Source organism: Malurus melanocephalus, unplaced genomic scaffold, assembly GCF_030028575.1.
Source record: "Malurus melanocephalus ecotype Western Australia unplaced genomic scaffold, MMel_1.1 scaffold_62, whole genome shotgun sequence".
Classification (NCBI taxonomy): domain Eukaryota; kingdom Metazoa; phylum Chordata; class Aves; order Passeriformes; family Maluridae; genus Malurus; species Malurus melanocephalus.
The window spans coordinates 2,715,364-2,733,787 of record NW_026623294.1 but is presented as its reverse complement, the minus strand read 5'-3'; the positions used below and the strand labels follow the sequence as shown (position 1 = coordinate 2,733,787).

Here is an 18,424-nt window from a genome sequence, read left to right as displayed (position 1 = left end):
GAAGGCTAARACAACTGGTAGGCAAGGTGATGTCATTTAATACAGACTGCTGCATGTTGGTTTTGGCCCAAAACTCATCCATGTCCCCCTTAAGCCACAGCACACTTTGTATTACACACCTCAGTAGAATTTGTCTGTAAAAGGGTCAATTTGGTTTGCTGTTCATCAATCAGCGTCCCTCTAATTGCTCTCGACAAAAAGCTGGAATCCCTGGTAGTCCATGTGCTCGTTATGAGTGGATCTGTTGTTGGACATGAACATTAAGCAACTTGTCTAGGTATCTCTGGGAAGTAAAGTATCTCTCAGAACAGAACTCAGGTAACAGAAAGATGTTAGTATGAAACCATCTTTTCTCATTTACTGTTTGTGTTCCTGCTGTTCTTTTCAGTAACTTGCTGCTCAGGCACGTGWTTCTGCTCCTCAGAAAACTCCAAGAAAAACAAAGCTCTTCTTGCGCTTAGTCAGCCGTGCTACACAGATCTCACCACTGAATTTTTTTTACTGCCTGCCCTGGTGAGCGTCTCTCACAAGGCATAAAAAAAAAACAAACCAAAAACCCGCAGGAAACAGATGCAGTCGAGAGGAGCCCAGCGAGCCTGACTGCGAACGTCCCCTGCTTGGGAATGGAGAGAGGGGAGGTCTCAGTCACTGCGGCAGCCAGGTGCCTTTAAAAGAAAATACCCAAAATTCTYTAGGCCCGACGAATTCTTAAAGCAACACCGAAAGTTACCGTTCTGGAAAGGGGACACAGGAGTCTTTCGAAGCTCTCTCTSCTTTCAAGAAGGGAGAGAAACAAATGTCAATCGTACGTTCACTGACATGCCCTTAGCCAGCKCCTCCAAGCGCTGCAACCCTGTGTTTGTTATGCAATTACCGAGTYCTGCCCGGGGGAGGAGCGGCCTTGGCCGAGGCCATTCCCCCTTGCCGCCGCCCCTCGCGGTCCAGTCCCGCCGGCCATGGGCGAGCGCCGGGGGCCGGGGGCGCTGCAGGAGGCGGCGGGCCCGGAGCGGGTAAGGCCGGGCCGGGCGGGGAGCGGGAGCGGGGCCGGGGCGAGCGGCGGCTCCGGGCAGCGCAGCGCTACTCGGCCGGGCCCCGCGGCCTCCCCACCGCCGGGCGCTGCGCTGCGCTGCCTCTCCGCCGGGCCGGGCCGTGCCGCGCCGCCTCGGGGGACCGCGGGCACCGGGGATCTGCTGCTTCGGACAGCCCTGGAAAGGGCACGGGCCCATCCCCCGCGCCCTTATCCCGCCCGGGCTCGGCTGGGCCGGACCGCTCGGGCACCGCGGCGCCGGGGAGCGCCGGCAGCACCTGCGGGGGATGCGGAGCCCGGCCCGGATCSGGAGCGCCGGCAGCAYCTGCGGGGSATGTGGGCCTCCGAGCGGCGGCTGCGGGCTGCTTGGCACGGGGTCAGGGCAGCGCCGGCCCTGTCGCCCCGGGATTCTGGGCTTGCAGAGCTGCTCCTGCCGGGCCGGGGAGGTAGAACTGTGCCCCGAGCTGCCGTGGAGGCAGGTGTGGGTRTTGGTGATGTTCCTGGCTTCCCAGGCCCTGAGGACGAGGAGAGTGTGYCCCTGGGAGGCCTCTGAGCTACCTTCTGGTGTCTCCCCCATAAAACCACGCTAAGCCAGCATGAGGTGTGTGAGGAGAAAATGATCTTCATGGCAGGGAAACCCACGTAGTCTTTCTGAACTCTTGTGTCTTAACAGTATTCAAGTATCCAAAACCAGGTGTGCCATGTTAAATACAAGTTTGAGAAGCCCCTTACTGTTTCCCCCTTAGGGGGTGACACAGTGCCATGCTGTCGTTGTGTCACCCATAGTGAAGAGGYGCATGGTAGTCAGTCCTGTGTGTCTCCTCAGGCATGTGGAAGCAGCAGGTGTTGTGCCCCTCAGATGCTGTGCAGTACAAGCCATCTCTCCCMGGAGCGCTGGTGGCCTTCCCAGTGTCACTGCTGGCATGGTCTGTGCTGCCCAGGGCTGGCCTGAATGCTTTGGGAGCTCGTGGGTTGCATGTGCAGCATCTTACTGGGGTGCGTGAGGGTTCATGGTTATAGACCATCGAGTGGTATGTGCCACATCACAGTGCTGCCTCTGACAGCACCTTTAGCTTTTTCCCTGGCTGCAGCTGATGTGGGGCATATATCTGTGATACTTGCATAGGTAGCCCAGCAGCTGTGGGGTGATGGTTGTTTATGTGTATATATGTTAATTATTTCCTAGTTTGCTGGATTTGGAATTAATGGAAGGAGTTTCAGTACCCTTAAGCAATCTTGTCCATTTGGTTTACTGTCATCACCAGAAGAGCTTGTCTCGAGCMGTTGCAGAATAACTGGGATATGATGTACTAAAGTGTGTCCAGCAAAGGGCTGATGATCAAGAGACTGCAGCATCTGCCATATAAAGACAGGCTGTGAGTGCTGGGACTGTTCAGCATGGAGAAGACTCCAGGGGACCTCATGAGTGTGTGTAAATATCTTGAAGAGGGAATAAAAGGGACAGAGCCAGGCTCTTCTCAGTGATGCCCCATGGTGGGTCTAGGGGCATTGATCACACACTGAAGCACAAGAGGTTGCATTTACTTGTAAGAAAACACTCGATTTTCTTGAAGATGGTTAGATGCTGGCACAGCTTGCTCACAGAGGTTCTGTAGTGTCCATCCTTGTCTGGATGCCGCCCTGGGCAGTCTGCTCTGGTTGACCCAGCTGGAGCAAGAGTTGGCCTGTGCTCACCAGCTTCAGCTCTTTTATGCATTTGGATCATGTTACCTGAACAGAATGAAGCATATACACATTATAAACTGGGTGCCCTTTGTCATTATGGTGAATGTTGACTGTTTTATGCACTATCATAATACTAAGAAAAAGATCTGGGGTGCAGATTGAAGGTAGTGCTGACCTGGTGATTGTTACCTTCTGCCCCTCATTCCTCTGCCAGTGCTTCCTGGATTCAGGAAGGCAAGGCAGGAATGCATTGTGCTCCTTCAGCACAAGGCGGTGGCTGCTMAGAAGCCTCAGCAGTGATAGAATATGCCATGCTCTTGAAATTGAGTTAGAGAAGATGGGATTGTCTTGTAGTCAGTAGCTGTGTGCCAACTTGGAGTCTGCCTGTGGAAGACACCTTTCACAAGAGTCCACCTGTGAAACTCCTCTCTCCACCCCTGGAGGTGATAAGGGAGATGGGATGTAGGTTGAGCAGGAGGGTCCAGTATGGTGTAGTCTCTGTGACTGACCTTTCCTTTTTTAAAACTGAAAAAAAAAATCACAACAAGCAAAATAATATATTTAAAAAAAAAGTACAGTTTTTAAAACTTCAGGCTGGTCAGTCTCACCTGAATCTCTGGAAARATGATGGAATGGCTCCTCCTGCAGTTCATCTGTAAGCACATGAAAGACAAGACCGTCATCAGGAGTAGTCACTGTGGATTCACCAAAGGGGAACTTGTGCTTAACCAATCTGATTACCTTTTGTGATGGAACAATTGGCTGAATAGAGAAGGGAGAGCACTGGATTTTGTCTGCATGGGCTTTAGCCAGGCTTCTGCCATTGTCTTCCATTATATGCTCATAGGCAAGCTGAGAAAGCATGGACTGGATGAGTGGACGGTGAGGTGGATTGAGCAGTGGCTGATGGCAGAGTTTGAAGGGTTGTGGTTGGCATCACAGGATCTAGTTGCAGGCCTGTCACTGGTGGTGTCCCCCAGGGTTCACTGCTGGGCCCAGTATTATTTAAGTTTTCCATCAATTACATGGATGAAGGAGCAGATGCCTTCTCAGCAAGTTCACTGATGACACAAATCTGGGAAGAGTGGCTGATACCTCCAAGGGCTGTGCAGCCCTTCAGAAAGAACCTTGACAGATCGGAGAGATGGGCAGAGAGGAACCATCTGAAATTCAACAAAGGCAGTGCAGGGTTCTGCTCCTGGGGAAGAATAACCCCAGACATCAGTACAGGATGGGGGCTGATCTGCTGGAAAGCAGCTCTGCTGAGAAGGCCCTGAGGATCCTGGAGGACAATAAACTATCCATGAACCAGCAGTGTCTGGGCCAACAGGGAAGACTTGCAGTGTTTCCATTTTCAAGGAGGATGGCTCATGCAGAAGGAGATAGAGATGTTGGCTGTGTGGCAGGCSCTGAGAAATTGTGTGCTAAGACAAGGTGGCAAACCTGCCAAGCCCAAATTTTCCGAATACCAGTGAATATCAACTTCCCAATGTTGTGGGAAGTAAAAGAGGTCTTGCATTCTCATGGCCTTCAGCAGAGACTCTGCAAGATGGTGATGGGAAATCTGTCTCATGAAATTGAATGATATTTAAAAATGCAATAAAATGGTAAAATAATAACCCAGAATAAATCCCTCTGCTTCTCTGGTATGTTTTCATTGGGCATCTGCAGTACCCATGCCAGCTATGCGATGTGCATGTGTGTTTGTGTTTTGTTTGTTCTTTAAAATGTGAGTGGCATTATTTGTCTGAAGATACTTTCCAAATTGAAGTAAGGGAATGCTTTTTATTAAGTGAGTAGTTACAAGGAGATTGGGTAGGAAAAGGACTTTGGCACCTCCAGGAAGCCAAAAATAATGATGTTCAAAACCTTCAGCTCGCCTTCCCTGCTGTATTACATGCAACACCTCGTTGTGTGCCTGTGGTTGGTTATCCTCTACAGCAGTGTCAATGGAATTTCAGAACCAGCCCAGAAAGGTGTCCTGCTGGCTGAACTTCTGATCAGTGTTGCAGAGGCTGCAGCGTGCTGTCCTGACAGCTCTTCACAGTAGTTGCTTCCARTAGGTTCTTGGTGACATACATGTCTGCAGGTCATTGCCTGGCATTGATCCTGGGAGCAGATGTCCCCAGCTGGAGGTGGGTGAAGGCACTGCTCAGAGTGCCCTCTCTGCTAGTTTTCACTGGCCTGTGTCCTAAATGTCAGCTGTCCCCACCTGGGCTGGGCTGGGAGCTCTCTGAGGAAGAGCTGTGCACAGATGTCCTCTGGGAGCCCACACAGAAGGATTAGGGTAGAGATGGRTGACTCCAGGCAGAAGCTTTCCTGCTGCCAGCTGCTGGGAAGAGGCACCTTAGTCCTCGAGGGAGAGCCTCCAGAGCATCCTCCAGTCCTGTGTCAGTGTGTGGCTATTGGAGATTGCATGCCCAAACCTCCGTGCTGACATTCCCTGTGGCACAGGCTGTCCTCTATCAATTGGGATTAGTGGCTGTGATCTCATGGCTTTCTTAAGACAGTCTATCCAGGCCCGAGTGGCTGTATGTAAAGCAAACGGCTGGGAGGTAGCTGGGCATGCTGGGTGCAGGCTGCAGCCCTGTGCCCTGACCTCACACGGGACCTCTCCTATGTGTGGTACCACAGAGGCTGAGGGCTCCCAGGCAGATTTCCTCCTGGTGCTGCACAAGGCTTTGTCTTTGGCACCCAGGTGTGGGCGCTTCCTGGCGCTGGCACAGCTGGGAGGGGGTGGTTGGTGTGAGCTGTGCTGGTAGAGCCGGGGCAGGCAGCACTGCCGGGAGCACAGATGGAGGGTGAGGGGACACGGACCCCAGGGGGACAGGTGAGTGTCTGTGTGACAYGGGGGAACTTTAAACCATGCCTTTGGGATATTGTGAAGAGGAGAAATAAAGAATGGTAACTTTAACCAGAACCGTGCTTTATTTTCAGAGCTCATCGAGTGCTGCTGAAAATGGCTCAGACCTTGATGAGGAGCCTCTTCTTAGAAAAAATCACCGCCGGTTTGTCATYTTCCCCATCCAGTACCCAGACATATGGAAGATGTATAAGCAGGCCCAGGCCTCCTTTTGGACAGCAGAAGAGGTGAGCCTATGGCCAGTGGGTTGGCAGAGCTACTCAGATCACTGCAGTTCTGGCACTTCTTTCCCAGCTCTGTTGCTGCTTCTGTGTTGCTAAGGTGGAGTTAATTGCATCAAACGTGAGGTGCCAGCACCAAAACAGAGCTCCTTTCATCGACTGTGGAAAGCAAGCTGCTTCCACAGGGTGATTCAGCAGAGCTGTTTTAGATGCTTAGTTTAGGATGAGGTGGATTTGTGTCTGGGGTTTTTTGGTTCATGAGAAATCCTAAGTCAGCTCTGATTTGTGTTCAGATAGCTCCTACCCCGCAGTGGTCTCTTAACCTGCAACTAACTCCTTTCCCGTGTAAGATGCTGTGGGTAATTTCATGCTCTTTAATATTAGGTACCTCAGTTTCCAGAGAGATGGTGTTAATCAGGGACACYTGTTAAAAATGCATTTAGCTGATTTCTGATTGCCCTGGTGAGGTGCTTGCCCCATGTTGGAATGCAAGCTCTAAGTTCTTTCCAGGGTTGCTGGCTAGSGAGACCTGAGCAGTGCTCTCTATGCTTGCAGCAGTGCAGGCCTTTGAACACTGCACTGCTTTGGAGAGATCAACTGCCAGGGGAGCTGCTTGTTCCAACTCAAAGCTTAGGCACCCTTTGCTTGTTCGTGTGCAGTGTCTGCAACTGCAGAGGAGTGAGATGAAAGCACTGGCAGGCTCTAAATAGACCAGAAAGCATCATGGGCTCATGAGGAGCAGCTGTTTGTGGAGATGGGATTTCATTGTCTGCYGGGAAGGCTTGCTGCCTTGTTGCAGCAGAGCTTCATTTAAACCATTAAAGAAAAAGCATTTCAACTCTTATGTTATCAGCATTTCTCTTCTACTACGTTACTGGTTCCTTCTCACACTGTCCACATCTGTGGATCTTCTGCATTTTCCACTCCTTAAGTGCTGCTATGGTTCAGAAATCCTACAAACAAACAGACAGAAAAGGTACATGTGAAGGAAGCTGTGGTTTTCTTTCACGGCTAGGGTTTGGTCTGATAGACAAGAGCAGTTGCACAGCATTTGCTCCAGCCATTCTTTGACAGGATGGAGGCTGAACACCTGCCAAAGGCAAAAGTCCCCTCAGTCCATCTTTTGACATGCTTGGGTGTAGCTTTCTTGGAGTATCAATATTTATTTCAAGTAAAGTTTAGGTGTCTCAGAGTGAGCTCTGGTTACTGGTACATGTTCATATTTCTGGCAAAAAGATAMTAAAGCTTTTCAAAATCTCATTTATTGAGTAGACTCTGATTTTTATTCCAAATTACACAAATGTAAACTGTGAAACAAGTACGTGATGTTACTGTTGCAGARAGAGACAACAGTACTGCAGTGTATCTGTTGTCTTTTACAATCATAAGTATTTAAATTCTCTACATGTAAAGATTTGAAAGCAGATGTCAAACCTCTGCCTCAGACACATAATTGGGCYGCATCTGTTCTTACAGAATGATAAACGCAGAAGGACTGTAATGTTTTTCTTTTTTCTTTTCATTAGGTTGATTTGTCCAAGGACCTTCCTCACTGGAACAAGCTGAAAGCAGATGAAAAGTACTTTATCTCTCAYGTTCTGGCATTTTTTGCAGCCAGTGATGGAATTGTAAATGAAAATCTGGTGAGAAAGACTTACAGAGGGCTTGAATACTTAGTCATGTTACTGTCTTATTGACTTTCCATTTTGGCTTTTTCACATTAATGCATAGGTTTATTAAATATGTACTTTTCTTTCATTCTATCTTTGCCAAGTGCAACAAGCAGCTTGTTCTTCTGGGATCAGTGTTTGAGTTAAATTGGGTCAGCTGTGGTCATCAGTACTCAAAACCACATCACTCTCAGACACTGTCTTTAAGTTTAGCCCCTGCTTGGCTGTGGGATGTGCATTTCTGAATGRATTAATAAAATCCCAGATTTTTCCTGTGTTCATGTTAARTGAGAAGTAGGGAATACAGACCATSRCTGTGCCATGTATTMCTCATTTTGGTAAAATCTGTTTTGTTCTCACTGAATGGTATCCTAGAATCTCTTAAGGCTGCAGGTGGGTGCTGCTAAAAACATGGGAAATTCTTCCTGTTGAGACTTGTTTTGGRCTGGAAAATACCACAGGTTAGCAGTGGTATCTGTCTGCAAATGCYCAATTTAAATCTCAAATATCTGAATGTTTATAACATGTAGAATTTATGTGCACGTATTGCATCAACATGCTGTATGTTAAGCTGTTTATATTTTTAATTATGAACAGGAAGTCTGAGGCTTTGTTCAGTRTCAAGTGTTTAGTATTGCATTATTTTGCTGTTCTTCTCCTGTGTCCATGTGCCCTCATGCTTCAGCTCTTACCCAATATACACAACAGATGTATGTACTTTGAGCTAGCTTGCTTTATTTTCCTCTGCAGCACAGCTATCCTGCTGACATGCCTGTGAACAAAGTAGAACTGAACTGCTCTCAGCCTGTCTCTATAGCAGAGATCTCTTGTCTCTCCTGTTAAGTTCAGGTAGTATTTATTGTATTCATTACCATGCTTTTTCGTTTTGGTAGGTGGCACGTTTTAGTCAGGAAGTGCAGATCCCAGAAGCTCGTTGTTTCTATGGCTTTCAGATTCTCATTGAGAATGTTCACTCAGAGATGTACAGCTTGCTCATAGACACCTACATCAAAGATCCCAAGAAAAGGTAAATCTCTGGATGTGTTACTAACCTGGGAAATCYGTCACAGAGGCCAGTGGCACGGTTGTAGGGCAACAGCAGCAGCTGTCTCCTGTTTCATACGGATTTTCTGGGGGAGTTGGGGAASGTTTCTTAAAATTTACAAGGCCTGCATGCCTGACCCCCAAAATGGACAGAAGTAAGACTGACCAAGGCTTTTGTGGGAGTATCAGAAGGTTAATTAGTATTTGTATAAATCATTCATTTATCTGAAAGTGTGGACTATGTGAAATGCTAAAGGTTAGATGAGCTCCTGGAGGATACCGTGCTCCTGCAATGCTTGTTCTTACATCCTGCTTGCTGGTGGGATGGGCTTAGAAGCTGAGGAGTCCTTGACTTGGTGTAAACTCTGCTTAGCAACAACTAAAACATCAGTGTGTTATCAACATAATTCTCATTCTAAATATAAAACATAGCACTGTACAAGCTACTAGGAAAAAAATTAACTCTGTCCCAGACAAAGCCAAGACAGATCATCACCTCTTTGGGGTGGGAATGGTCTCTTGAGTTAGTTCACAGCCTTGGGTAATGGGATCCTCTGGTGGAGCTGGAAGGGACAACCAGGGCAGATTTACATAACTCACTATTATGATGWTTTGTCTCTGTTTCCTTTTATAGGGATTTCTTATTTAATGCTATTGAAACAATGCCTTGTGTCAAGAAGAAAGCAGATTGGGCTCTGAAGTGGATTGAAGACCAAGAATCCACTTTTGGTGTGTAGCTTTTTAAAGACATGTTTCTGTTGCATATCATGAACTGATCTTCTGTTAGTAAGCTGCACCCCTGGAACATGAAATGAAATTCTCCACAGATGTAGGGGCTTCTGGGTCTCTGGCTTAATTAAAGAACCAGAAGTAACTTCTGGTGAGCATGTATGTTTTTATCTTCAGCTAGAGAAACACAGTAATGGCAGTGCCCCTGAAATCATGTTATGAAAAATGTCTGTAGATTTCTGTCTTTTTTTTTGTCTTTATACTGAACAACCCTGGTCTCCTCTGTTTTTGCTTGTAGACCTTATTGTCTAGTTTTGATAATTTCTTTCAGTTGGTTCTTGTTTTGTACTCAGTGTTCAGAACTGGGCAGCTGAATTCTTATAATTCCAGGAATTTTCTGTATTCGTATTCATATGCACATATCCATGGGTTTTTTTGTTACTGAGGCATGACTGAGCCTGGATGAAAAAGATTGAAGAACCATCTGTTTCTGGTGTTTCTGGTTTGCTGTTGGGGCCAGGTTTCAAGTTTTTGAATCTCATTTCAGAGCTGGGGCCCGGTCTCCATCAGCATGGTGCAGGGCTTTACAGCGTTCTACATTCAGCTTACAGTGTTGAGTCTGAAGGGTGTGTTGTAGCTGAAATGCATAATGGGTGCATTCTGGTGAATTTTTTAAAGCAAACATYCACCATATTTTGAGAAAATGTGGGAGATGGAGAGATTCAGCCTGGTGAACAAAATAAATCTCAACATSACTCTTTTGCAGCATCTGTTCACAACTCTTGTTTGAGAGAGGCTCTTTTTTGTAGCTCTATATTGTTCTGTCTTGGAATTTCCACTGCCTCCCCAGTCTGGCTTTGCTTGCTGTGTGTGGARCTCCTTCATCATCCCTTTGTTTGGCTCCCCAGCAGTGTGGGGTGTGCAAGGAATCAGAAGGTTCCCTTACTGAAAAAGCAGTGTATTCTCTGCTCTCTGCCCCCAAATTTCATGCATTTTATCTAAATATGTGATCAGTCTTGTGCTTCATTAAACCAATATTGTATGAGCGGCCTTTCTCCATTACACTGTAGAAGTAACCTATGAGATTTTTAGTGTTGCTAGAAAAATTTTTTTTTAGTAACTTCTGTGATAYTTTTACATTGGTATTTCTCCCTGTGCTCTTTTCCTAATTAGAATTGCTTCAGATGGGACAGTRGTTGGCATTTGTATCTCAGAGGAAGTGGGACATATGGCTATTTTGGGTTATTTTATTTTTTAAACAAACTTCTGTGCAGTTCTTATTGGGAGAAGACACCAGAACTTAGTGCAAAAGCACTTACGTTAGGACATACACAATGAGCTTGTGAAGCTGTYTGAAGGTGTGTACATGGAATGATGTGGTCTCACTAAACAGTCAGGTCTTGTAGTCTGAAGAAATATATTCATGTAGAGAACAGGGAAAACTGGGACCAATTATGGCCTGCTTTCCTTGGATAAAAGGTGGGATAACRCAAACAGTTATTTTTGTCTTGACTTCTGTAGTCTGCTGTAGACTACTTCTGTAGTCTTTTGCTCKTGTAAGAATATGGTTTTATGTTTTATCTTCCCAACAGGAAGAAATTGGGGGGTAGGGTTTTGTGTTTAATTTATAAGAGATTGGCTTTTCTCTGTTTTGTTAGTTACACAGCTATTTTCGTGCTATTCGGGAGAAGGAGATAATGGAGTACTAATGTCTTGGCCATTTTGGACAATTACATTCTTTTGCTTCTGACCTGAGGCAGTTTCAGTGGGTGCCCTGTTCTCCAGTTCTGCTCGGGTTGCTTGTGGCTGAGTGCTGTGGGGTGGGTAGACCCTCTGTGCCTTGGGATCTGCAGAAGGATGTGGTCAAAGACAGCATCTGGTRCTGCAAAGGGGAGTGCTCCTCTCCAGCACCACTCTGTCTGATGAAATGGTGCATCTTGATCATCAGCAACACAGTCATTTGTGTCTAATGAAAAATGTGTTATGTTRAACAGGTGAGAGAGTGGTTGCCTTTGCTGCAGTGGAAGGCATCTTTTTTTCGGGTTCCTTTGCTGCTATATTTTGGCTGAAGAAGAGRGGCCTGATGCCTGGACTGACTTTCTCCAATGAACTTATTAGCAGAGATGAGGTAATGTGGCATGTCCTATACATGGTTTGGGAAGAAAAGTGAGTTTCCAGGGGAAGGGCAGAATTATGCTYATGAAGAACACATAGTCTTGACAGMGATGGGASAAAGAAGCAGACTTTTACCAATAATTATAGAATCGTGTAGGTTGGAAAAGACCTTGAAGATCACTGAATCAAACTGCCAATTCCACCACTAAACTGTGTCCCTAAGTGCCACATCCACACATCTTTTAAATACTTTCAGGGATGGTGACTCAACTGCTTCCCTGGACAGCCTGTTCTCATGCTTGACAGCAATTTCTATGAAGGAGTTTTTTTTATAGTATCCAATCTAATCYSCTGCTTGATGCAACTKRAGGCCATTTCCTCKTGTCCTGTTGCTTGTTGCTTGGGAGAAGAGGTTGACCCCCACCTCACGACAGCCTTCTCTCAGGCAGTTGTAGAGAGTGATGAAGTCTCCCCTGAGCTTCTTTTTGTCCAGCTACAGCAACACAGCTCCCTCACCCAATCCTCATAACACTGGTGCTCCAGACCCTTCACCAGCTCCATTGCCCTTCCCCGGACATGCTCCAGGACCTCAATGTCTTTCTTGTAGTGAAGGACCCAAAACTGAACACAGGATTGAAGATACGACCTTGCCAGTTCCTCATATTATATCTGATCACTGCCCTGATCCTGCTGGCTGCACTATTCCTGATCATTGGGCATCTTGGCCGTCTGGGTGCATGCTGGCTCAAGTTCAGCCATTGTCAACCAGCACCTCCAGGTTCATTTCCACCGGGCTGCTTTTCCAGCCACTCTGCCCCAAATCTCTAGCATTGCACGGGGTTGTTGTGGCACAAGTGCAAGACCCGGCATTTGGCCTTGTTGAAGCTCACACCGTTGTCTGCAGTCCATTGATCCAGCCTGTCCAGATCCCTCTGCCTTTCTACCCTCCAGCAGATCAATACTCCCACCAAACTTGGTGTCTTCTGCAAACTGACTGAGGGTGCACTCAATCCACGTTTCCAGGTCATTGATAAAGAYATTAAACAGGACTGGCCACTGGGGCCAGTAACATATACATAGCATATGTAACATAACATAACATAACAGCCCTGGGGAGCTTCACCTGTGGGTGACTACCAGTTGGATTTAACTCTCACCACTTTTTTGGCCTGGCCATCYAGCCAGTTTTCTACCCAGCAAACAGCACTAATAAACTTAAAAGCTTGGGAGCCACTGTGTCCCTCAGCAGAAATACTTGTTTTTCAAGGGAGTAAACATAAATATTGGTGAGCCAGCTGTGGTTTAACCCCAGCCAACCCCAATCAAGCCCCATGCAGCTGCTCACTCCTCCACTAGTAGGATTGGGGTGAGAATCAGATAGATAGAAAACTTGTGGGTTGAGATTAAAACAGTTTAATAGGAAAAGCAAAAGTCATGCACACCAGGAAATCAAAACAAGGAATGAATTCACTGCATCCCATGGCAGGCAGGTATTCAGCCATCTCCAGGAGAGCAGGGCCCCATCAGGTGCTAYGGTGACTTGGGAAGACAAATGGCATCACTCCAAATGTCCCACTCTTCCTCCTTCTTCCTCCACTTTATTTACTGAATATTATGTTACATGGTGTGGAAAATCTCTTTGGTCAGTTTGGGTCACCTGTCCCAACTCAGGACAGATGTGTCTTCTCCCAACCTTCCACACACMCCCAACTTCCTCACCAGTGTGGCAGTACAAGAAGCAGRAAAGGCCTTGGCTCTKTGTAAGCCCTGCTCAGCAACAGCAAAAACATCTCTGTATTATCACCCTGTGTTCAGCACAAATCCAAAACACAGCCCCATATCAGCYRCCTTGAAGAAAACCAACTACCCAAAACCAGCATACCAGCCAAAACCAGGAGGACACTAGTGTGTATAATACATCAAAAATACGGATTTTTAGATTGAAGGACGTGTGTTTTCCTGTGCTGTGAAGGGAGGCAAAGACCCAGCTGCCCAAGGAATGGGGTGGAATTATGTGGTCCCCAGCTGCAGGGGGTTCTGGCTGGAGCAAGGATCTGGATAGTGTGTGACTGTGAAGCTTGCTGTGCCTCAGCTGCTTCAGGCAGGTTTAATTGGGCCCCAGGTACCACTCCCCACCTGTCCCTAGTTGTGGGACCCAGAGCTTGTCCACAGTCACCTGTCTCCATCACAGAGCCATTTGTGGCAGGTTGCTGCAGAAGCAGCAGCTATCACTCCTCTTCAGAGCACAGCAATAGAATCTCCTGGTAGAGGGCAACTACAGATCTGCCTTTGAGGAAAGTGCTTCTTAAATTAAGATGTGAAGTGTTTGAGGGGCTTCGTGTCAGCACTCCCAATGTGACAGGCCATGTTCTTACAAGTGCTTCCTTCCTTCCTTTTTCCTTACTCCCTGCAAGTTGGCAGTTGTTTTTTATGGCTGGGAACTGTACACTGCACTACTTACGTCACTGTCAGCACTGAAAAAGTAGAAAGACCAGTTTTGTATGCTGTATAAACATTCTAGTGGTTGTAACTCACCAGAGTTGGTCTTAAAGTATAAAGAGCTTTTTCATAATGGAAGTAATTTTCATGAGTTAGATAAACTACTTTGAAATGAGACATCTTACAATATGTCTTTTAAAGACACTTTTGAAGAAAGTGATATGATCAGCAAGAAAATACAAAAAGTTCTTCAGCTTTGACCTTCCTTATGTCTTYTGTGAGTCATTATGAACTGATCCATTTGAGCAAGGAAGGAATTGTTACAAGGATCACTTGCAGATGAATGAGTGTAACTATTTCTCTGCAGAGTAGAGCACCAAAAGACGAAAATTTCCTTGAGCTCTGCTGGCATAATTCCAGCTGTAGTGCTGTTACAAAGGTTAAAGCTTGGTGCACAGAGCACCTGCATTAAAACCCAGTGGCAGTAAAAAGAATCCACAATGGAAAACTACCAACTGCTTTTTCATGCACCTGAAGAGATAAATGATTAACACTCAGTGTGTTTTTTGAGCTGCAGGCTCTGTGCCCAGGCTATTCTTGAGCTGGTACATCTCTGATGCTTAAAGGTGCAAGGCTGGTGGGAGCACCCATCAGCGGAGTACACTGGTTCATGGCTGAAGCCAGGCACATCCTGCATCCTGCTGSTGATGTTGCCCTGGATAAAACCATGGGCAGCCTTGCAGCAAGCAGCCAATGCTGTCGCTAGATGGGAGAATATTTCCCAAATTACACTTTTTCAGGGCTGTTTCATGACCTGAATCACAAGGATTTTATAGCCTTTCCAAAAATGTTTTAAAAGAACCACAGAATTGTTAGGGTTGGAAGGGTCTTCTGGAGGTCATCCAGTCCAACCCCCTGCCAAACAGGGTCACCTGGAGCAGGTGTCACAGGAACATGTCCAGGTGGGTTTGGAATGTCTCCAGAGAGGGAGATTCCTCAGTCTCCCTGGGCAGTGTGTTCCAGTGCTCTGGTACYGCCTCCAAAGTAAAGAAGTTCTTCCTCATGCTGAGCTGAAACTTACTGTGTTTTAGTTTACAGCCATGGCTCCTCGTCCTGTCACTGGGCACTACKGAAAAGAAGCCTGGCACYGTCCTCTTGGCACCCMCCTGTCCTGGTTTCAGCCAAAGATAGGGTTAATTTTTTGCAGTAGCTSTGCGTGGGTAGAGCCTGGAGCTGTGTGGGCATGGCTGAGACCCTGATGTTGTTGGGCACCATCTCAGGTCATTGACAGSGGTGGGGAAAAGGGATTCCCTCTCCTGCTTTTGAGAAGGCCGTTCCTTCCAGTGGTAGAAAACATAATTGGGAAGAACAGGTGGTTCTGCCTGAAAATAAGAGCAAACTATATGGAGGAGGGGAAAACTGACTGTTACTTCATTGTTCTCTTATTTCAGGGTCTACACTGTGATTTTGCTTGTCTAATGTTCCGTTATTTAGTGAACAAACCATCAGAAGAGCGAGTCCGTGAGATCATCATCAATGCTGTAGAAATTGAGCAGGTAATCCTGACTGTGACAACATTGTGGGCAGCGCAGKTCCAGTCTGGTGTGTGAAAATAAACAAATTGTCTTCTAACTTTTGGGATTCCTTGTTTGATACTTGGCTCACGCCGATTCCCTGATGCATTATACCATTCTTTCCCTCTTCCTTAATGCTGACAATAAAGTCAAAGGCTTTCTGATTCAGTTGTCAAGCAACTAGGGGAAGCTGAAGCTGGCAGCTGGTTTTCTCCTTAATGACAGGAAGGAGGAAAAGCTGTCTTATTTGATATTGAATAGAATAGTTGCAGTTGGAAGGGACCTAAAATAATCCTCTAGTACAACTGCAACTGTCTCTTAGGAGTTTACATTTGTCCTTTCAGGATCTTTGTCTTTCCCTATTGTATTCACATCTCTGCTTGTCCTCAGGAGAATGCAGTCTGTTCTGGCCATGTGTATCATGCTCTGTTCTGGCTTTTCCTGGGGTTGATGTCAGGTTCTTTCATGTGAAGTGCTGCCCTTCTGCAGGCACAAGTTTCTGCACCACTGAGTGTTTGGCAGGATTTTAGTTTAGGGTTTTAGTTTCCTGTTGTCATCTAACTGCTGTGATGATGACAAATGCTCCTGCTTTGTCTCACAATACTGACAGATATTTCATTGGTGCCTAAACATACACATGACTGGGTTCAGCACTCATATACATCACTGCCATTTCTGATCTGTCATTCTGTAATGTCTGGAAGCCAGGAAAATGGGTGATTTCCAGATYTATCCCTGTTCCCACTAGCCTGGTCTGTCAGTTTCTTGAAGTTGGAGCTTAAGCTTACACTGAAGCTCAGGCTGGGGGAGTTCGGAAAGGCAGATTAAAGGGGCAGTGATAAAAATCCTTGTGTCTTTTCCRGAGTAACAGGCTAAAAATAAAGGAAGATACAAACATCTATTGAAAACAGAAGATACTTGTTAAATTTAGTGATGCAAGTTATTTATTCAGACAACTTCCTGGGGAGCCTGGAACATYACAAATTGTTTTACTGTGAAACACAGGTGTCTTCTCTCCTTTTTCTTCTTAAAYTTCATTTCTCTAAATGTCATCTGYATTTTAATTTCTAGGAGTTTCTAACAGAGGCATTACCTGTAGGTCTGATTGGAATGAATTGCACCTTGATGAAACAATACATTGAATTTGTTGCAGACCGGTTACTAATGGAGCTTGGGTTCTCAAAGGTAAGAGATGCAATTGCCCCAAATGCTGGCCTGCCARTGCAGCCCAGGAGAGCTGCCAGCACAAAACACTCTTGTCGTGCCAGGCAGCAGGCCATATTTAGTGGATGGACTTTCTGTGAGTGGCAGCTGGAACCACAGCATTAATACATATGGTTCACTGTAAAAAAACAACAATTTAGGCCACTGTTTCCCTTCAGCTGCTCAGCAGATTTGTAATGGGAAATGTAAGCTGTGCTCAGATGCTGCAATGCTTGAAGAATAACAAACATCTTGCACAAGTGGACTTCACTACAGAACCAAACTCCTGGGAGTGGCAGTACTGAATTTGCTTAGATAGGTGTCCATAGATCCTACAGGATATTGTAGCCAGAGGTGGATTGATTTGAAAGAGTGTGACTGTTTTGTTTGTTGAAGTTTTTTTTTTTAAAGCATTATTTCCCTATCAGAATTGCCAGTGTAATAGTGTTTTCCTTYCCCAGGTCTTTCATGCAGAAAATCCTTTTGATTTTATGGAGAATATTTCTCTGGAAGGAAAAACAAATTTCTTTGAGAAGAGGGTTTCAGAATATCAACGCTTTGCTGTTATGGCAGAAACAGTGGACAATGTCTTCACACTGGATGCAGATTTTTGACAAATTGGCAAATGAACGGTGACTGTTTCCCTCTCCTCATCTCCCTTTATGCTGTGAAGTTGACGTAATTTCTTCTTACGGAATCCGAGTCTACTGGGATTTTTTTCTTGGGTTTTCATGTTGTTTGTCAGAGGAGTTAATATATTTCTCTCTGTGTCATTTGAAAAAAAGAGGGGGATCATTTCAAAAAATTATATGGCTGTGTAAAAGAATGGCCATTTTAAGATTCCCTTGACTCATTTGCTGTCAGTGCTGTCTTTAAAAATGACATGGATACTACTACTTTTTTAAGACTTTGAGAGTGTTTTAAGAAAGCAAACTCCTCATGCTAATCTGAAAACCAATGATAAGTTATCACTCCATGTATAAATACTGCTATAAATTATTTTCCTGTTTYCTATTTTCATGTTTATAGGTTTGATCTAGAGTAAAAGCTCTTCTGTTTCATCCTGCTGCAGATAAAGTAATAATTGAATGTGGAAAGACATTAATGAGGTCTCAACTATAGAGTATTATTAAAGCCAGTAATTACATTTGATCTCCCCATTAACCTGGGTTCTGTCTGAAGAAGCTTTTACTCTGGTTGGAAAACCAATGGGCCTTGGTAGGCACTTAATTCAAATACATGTGATTTTTGTCTTACAGCTGTTTCTGAGCAGGTCAATAGACTTTGAGTGGTCCTTAAAAAGGCACACCTGTTAACAGTAGAGAAAAACCACATCCTGTAGTTCTTTGGCTTGTGCTGCCTGTTTTTCCCTGCTCCACTGATCAAGTGCCTTATTAAGTAGTCTGTAGTTGCTGTGTGTTTGTAATCAGCATCTGACACTGAAACAGCCAGCTCTGGGTATTGTCCATCYTCCCCTTCTTGGTTGTACCTGTGCACTGAAGGGGTGAGAATACATATCATTTCAAGGGATTATCCCTTGAGGTGCTACAGMTGTACTACTTGGCCTGTAAGGAAGCACCCAATAACGTTTGGAGGTATGTCAAGTTGTGTGTTTAATGTGAACAGCTGGAACCATTGACACAGAAGAACTTCTGAAAGAAGGTATTAAACCTATCAAAAACAAGCCCTGAAGTAGTATGGAGTAGCAGCATCTTACTAAGGGCTGTTGTTTGGTTTTTGGTTGTGTGCCTGAAAACTGTAATTTTTTGACATCACATGCAGAGAAGGGAGCGATTTTGAAGAATGGCTGAGGTGCTTGGGGTGGAAGGGAAGTGGTTTATCTGCAAATAGAT

At 45.6% G+C, this 18,424-nt stretch overlaps 1 protein-coding gene across 2 annotated transcripts; it reads left to right on the top strand.

Annotated features, from left to right (window-relative positions):
• Positions 1 to 719: 719 nt before the first annotated feature.
• On the top strand, positions 720 to 17,510 carry RRM2B (ribonucleotide reductase regulatory TP53 inducible subunit M2B). 2 transcript variants are annotated; one of them, XM_057366295.1, is made up of 9 exons: positions 720 to 805; positions 5,651 to 5,803; positions 7,324 to 7,440; positions 8,361 to 8,494; positions 9,146 to 9,240; positions 11,235 to 11,368; positions 15,246 to 15,350; positions 16,440 to 16,553; positions 17,033 to 17,510. In XM_057366295.1, the coding sequence occupies exons 1-9, from the start codon at positions 797 to 799 to the stop codon at positions 17,183 to 17,185; spliced, it is 1,014 nt and encodes a 337-aa protein (XP_057222278.1). In that variant the 5' UTR covers positions 720 to 796; the 3' UTR covers positions 17,186 to 17,510. The 2 variants fall into 2 exon arrangements, with proteins under 2 accessions (XP_057222278.1, XP_057222277.1); XM_057366294.1 differs by lacking the exon at positions 720 to 805 and adding an exon at positions 907 to 1,010.
• Positions 17,511 to 18,424: the final 914 nt, after the last annotated feature.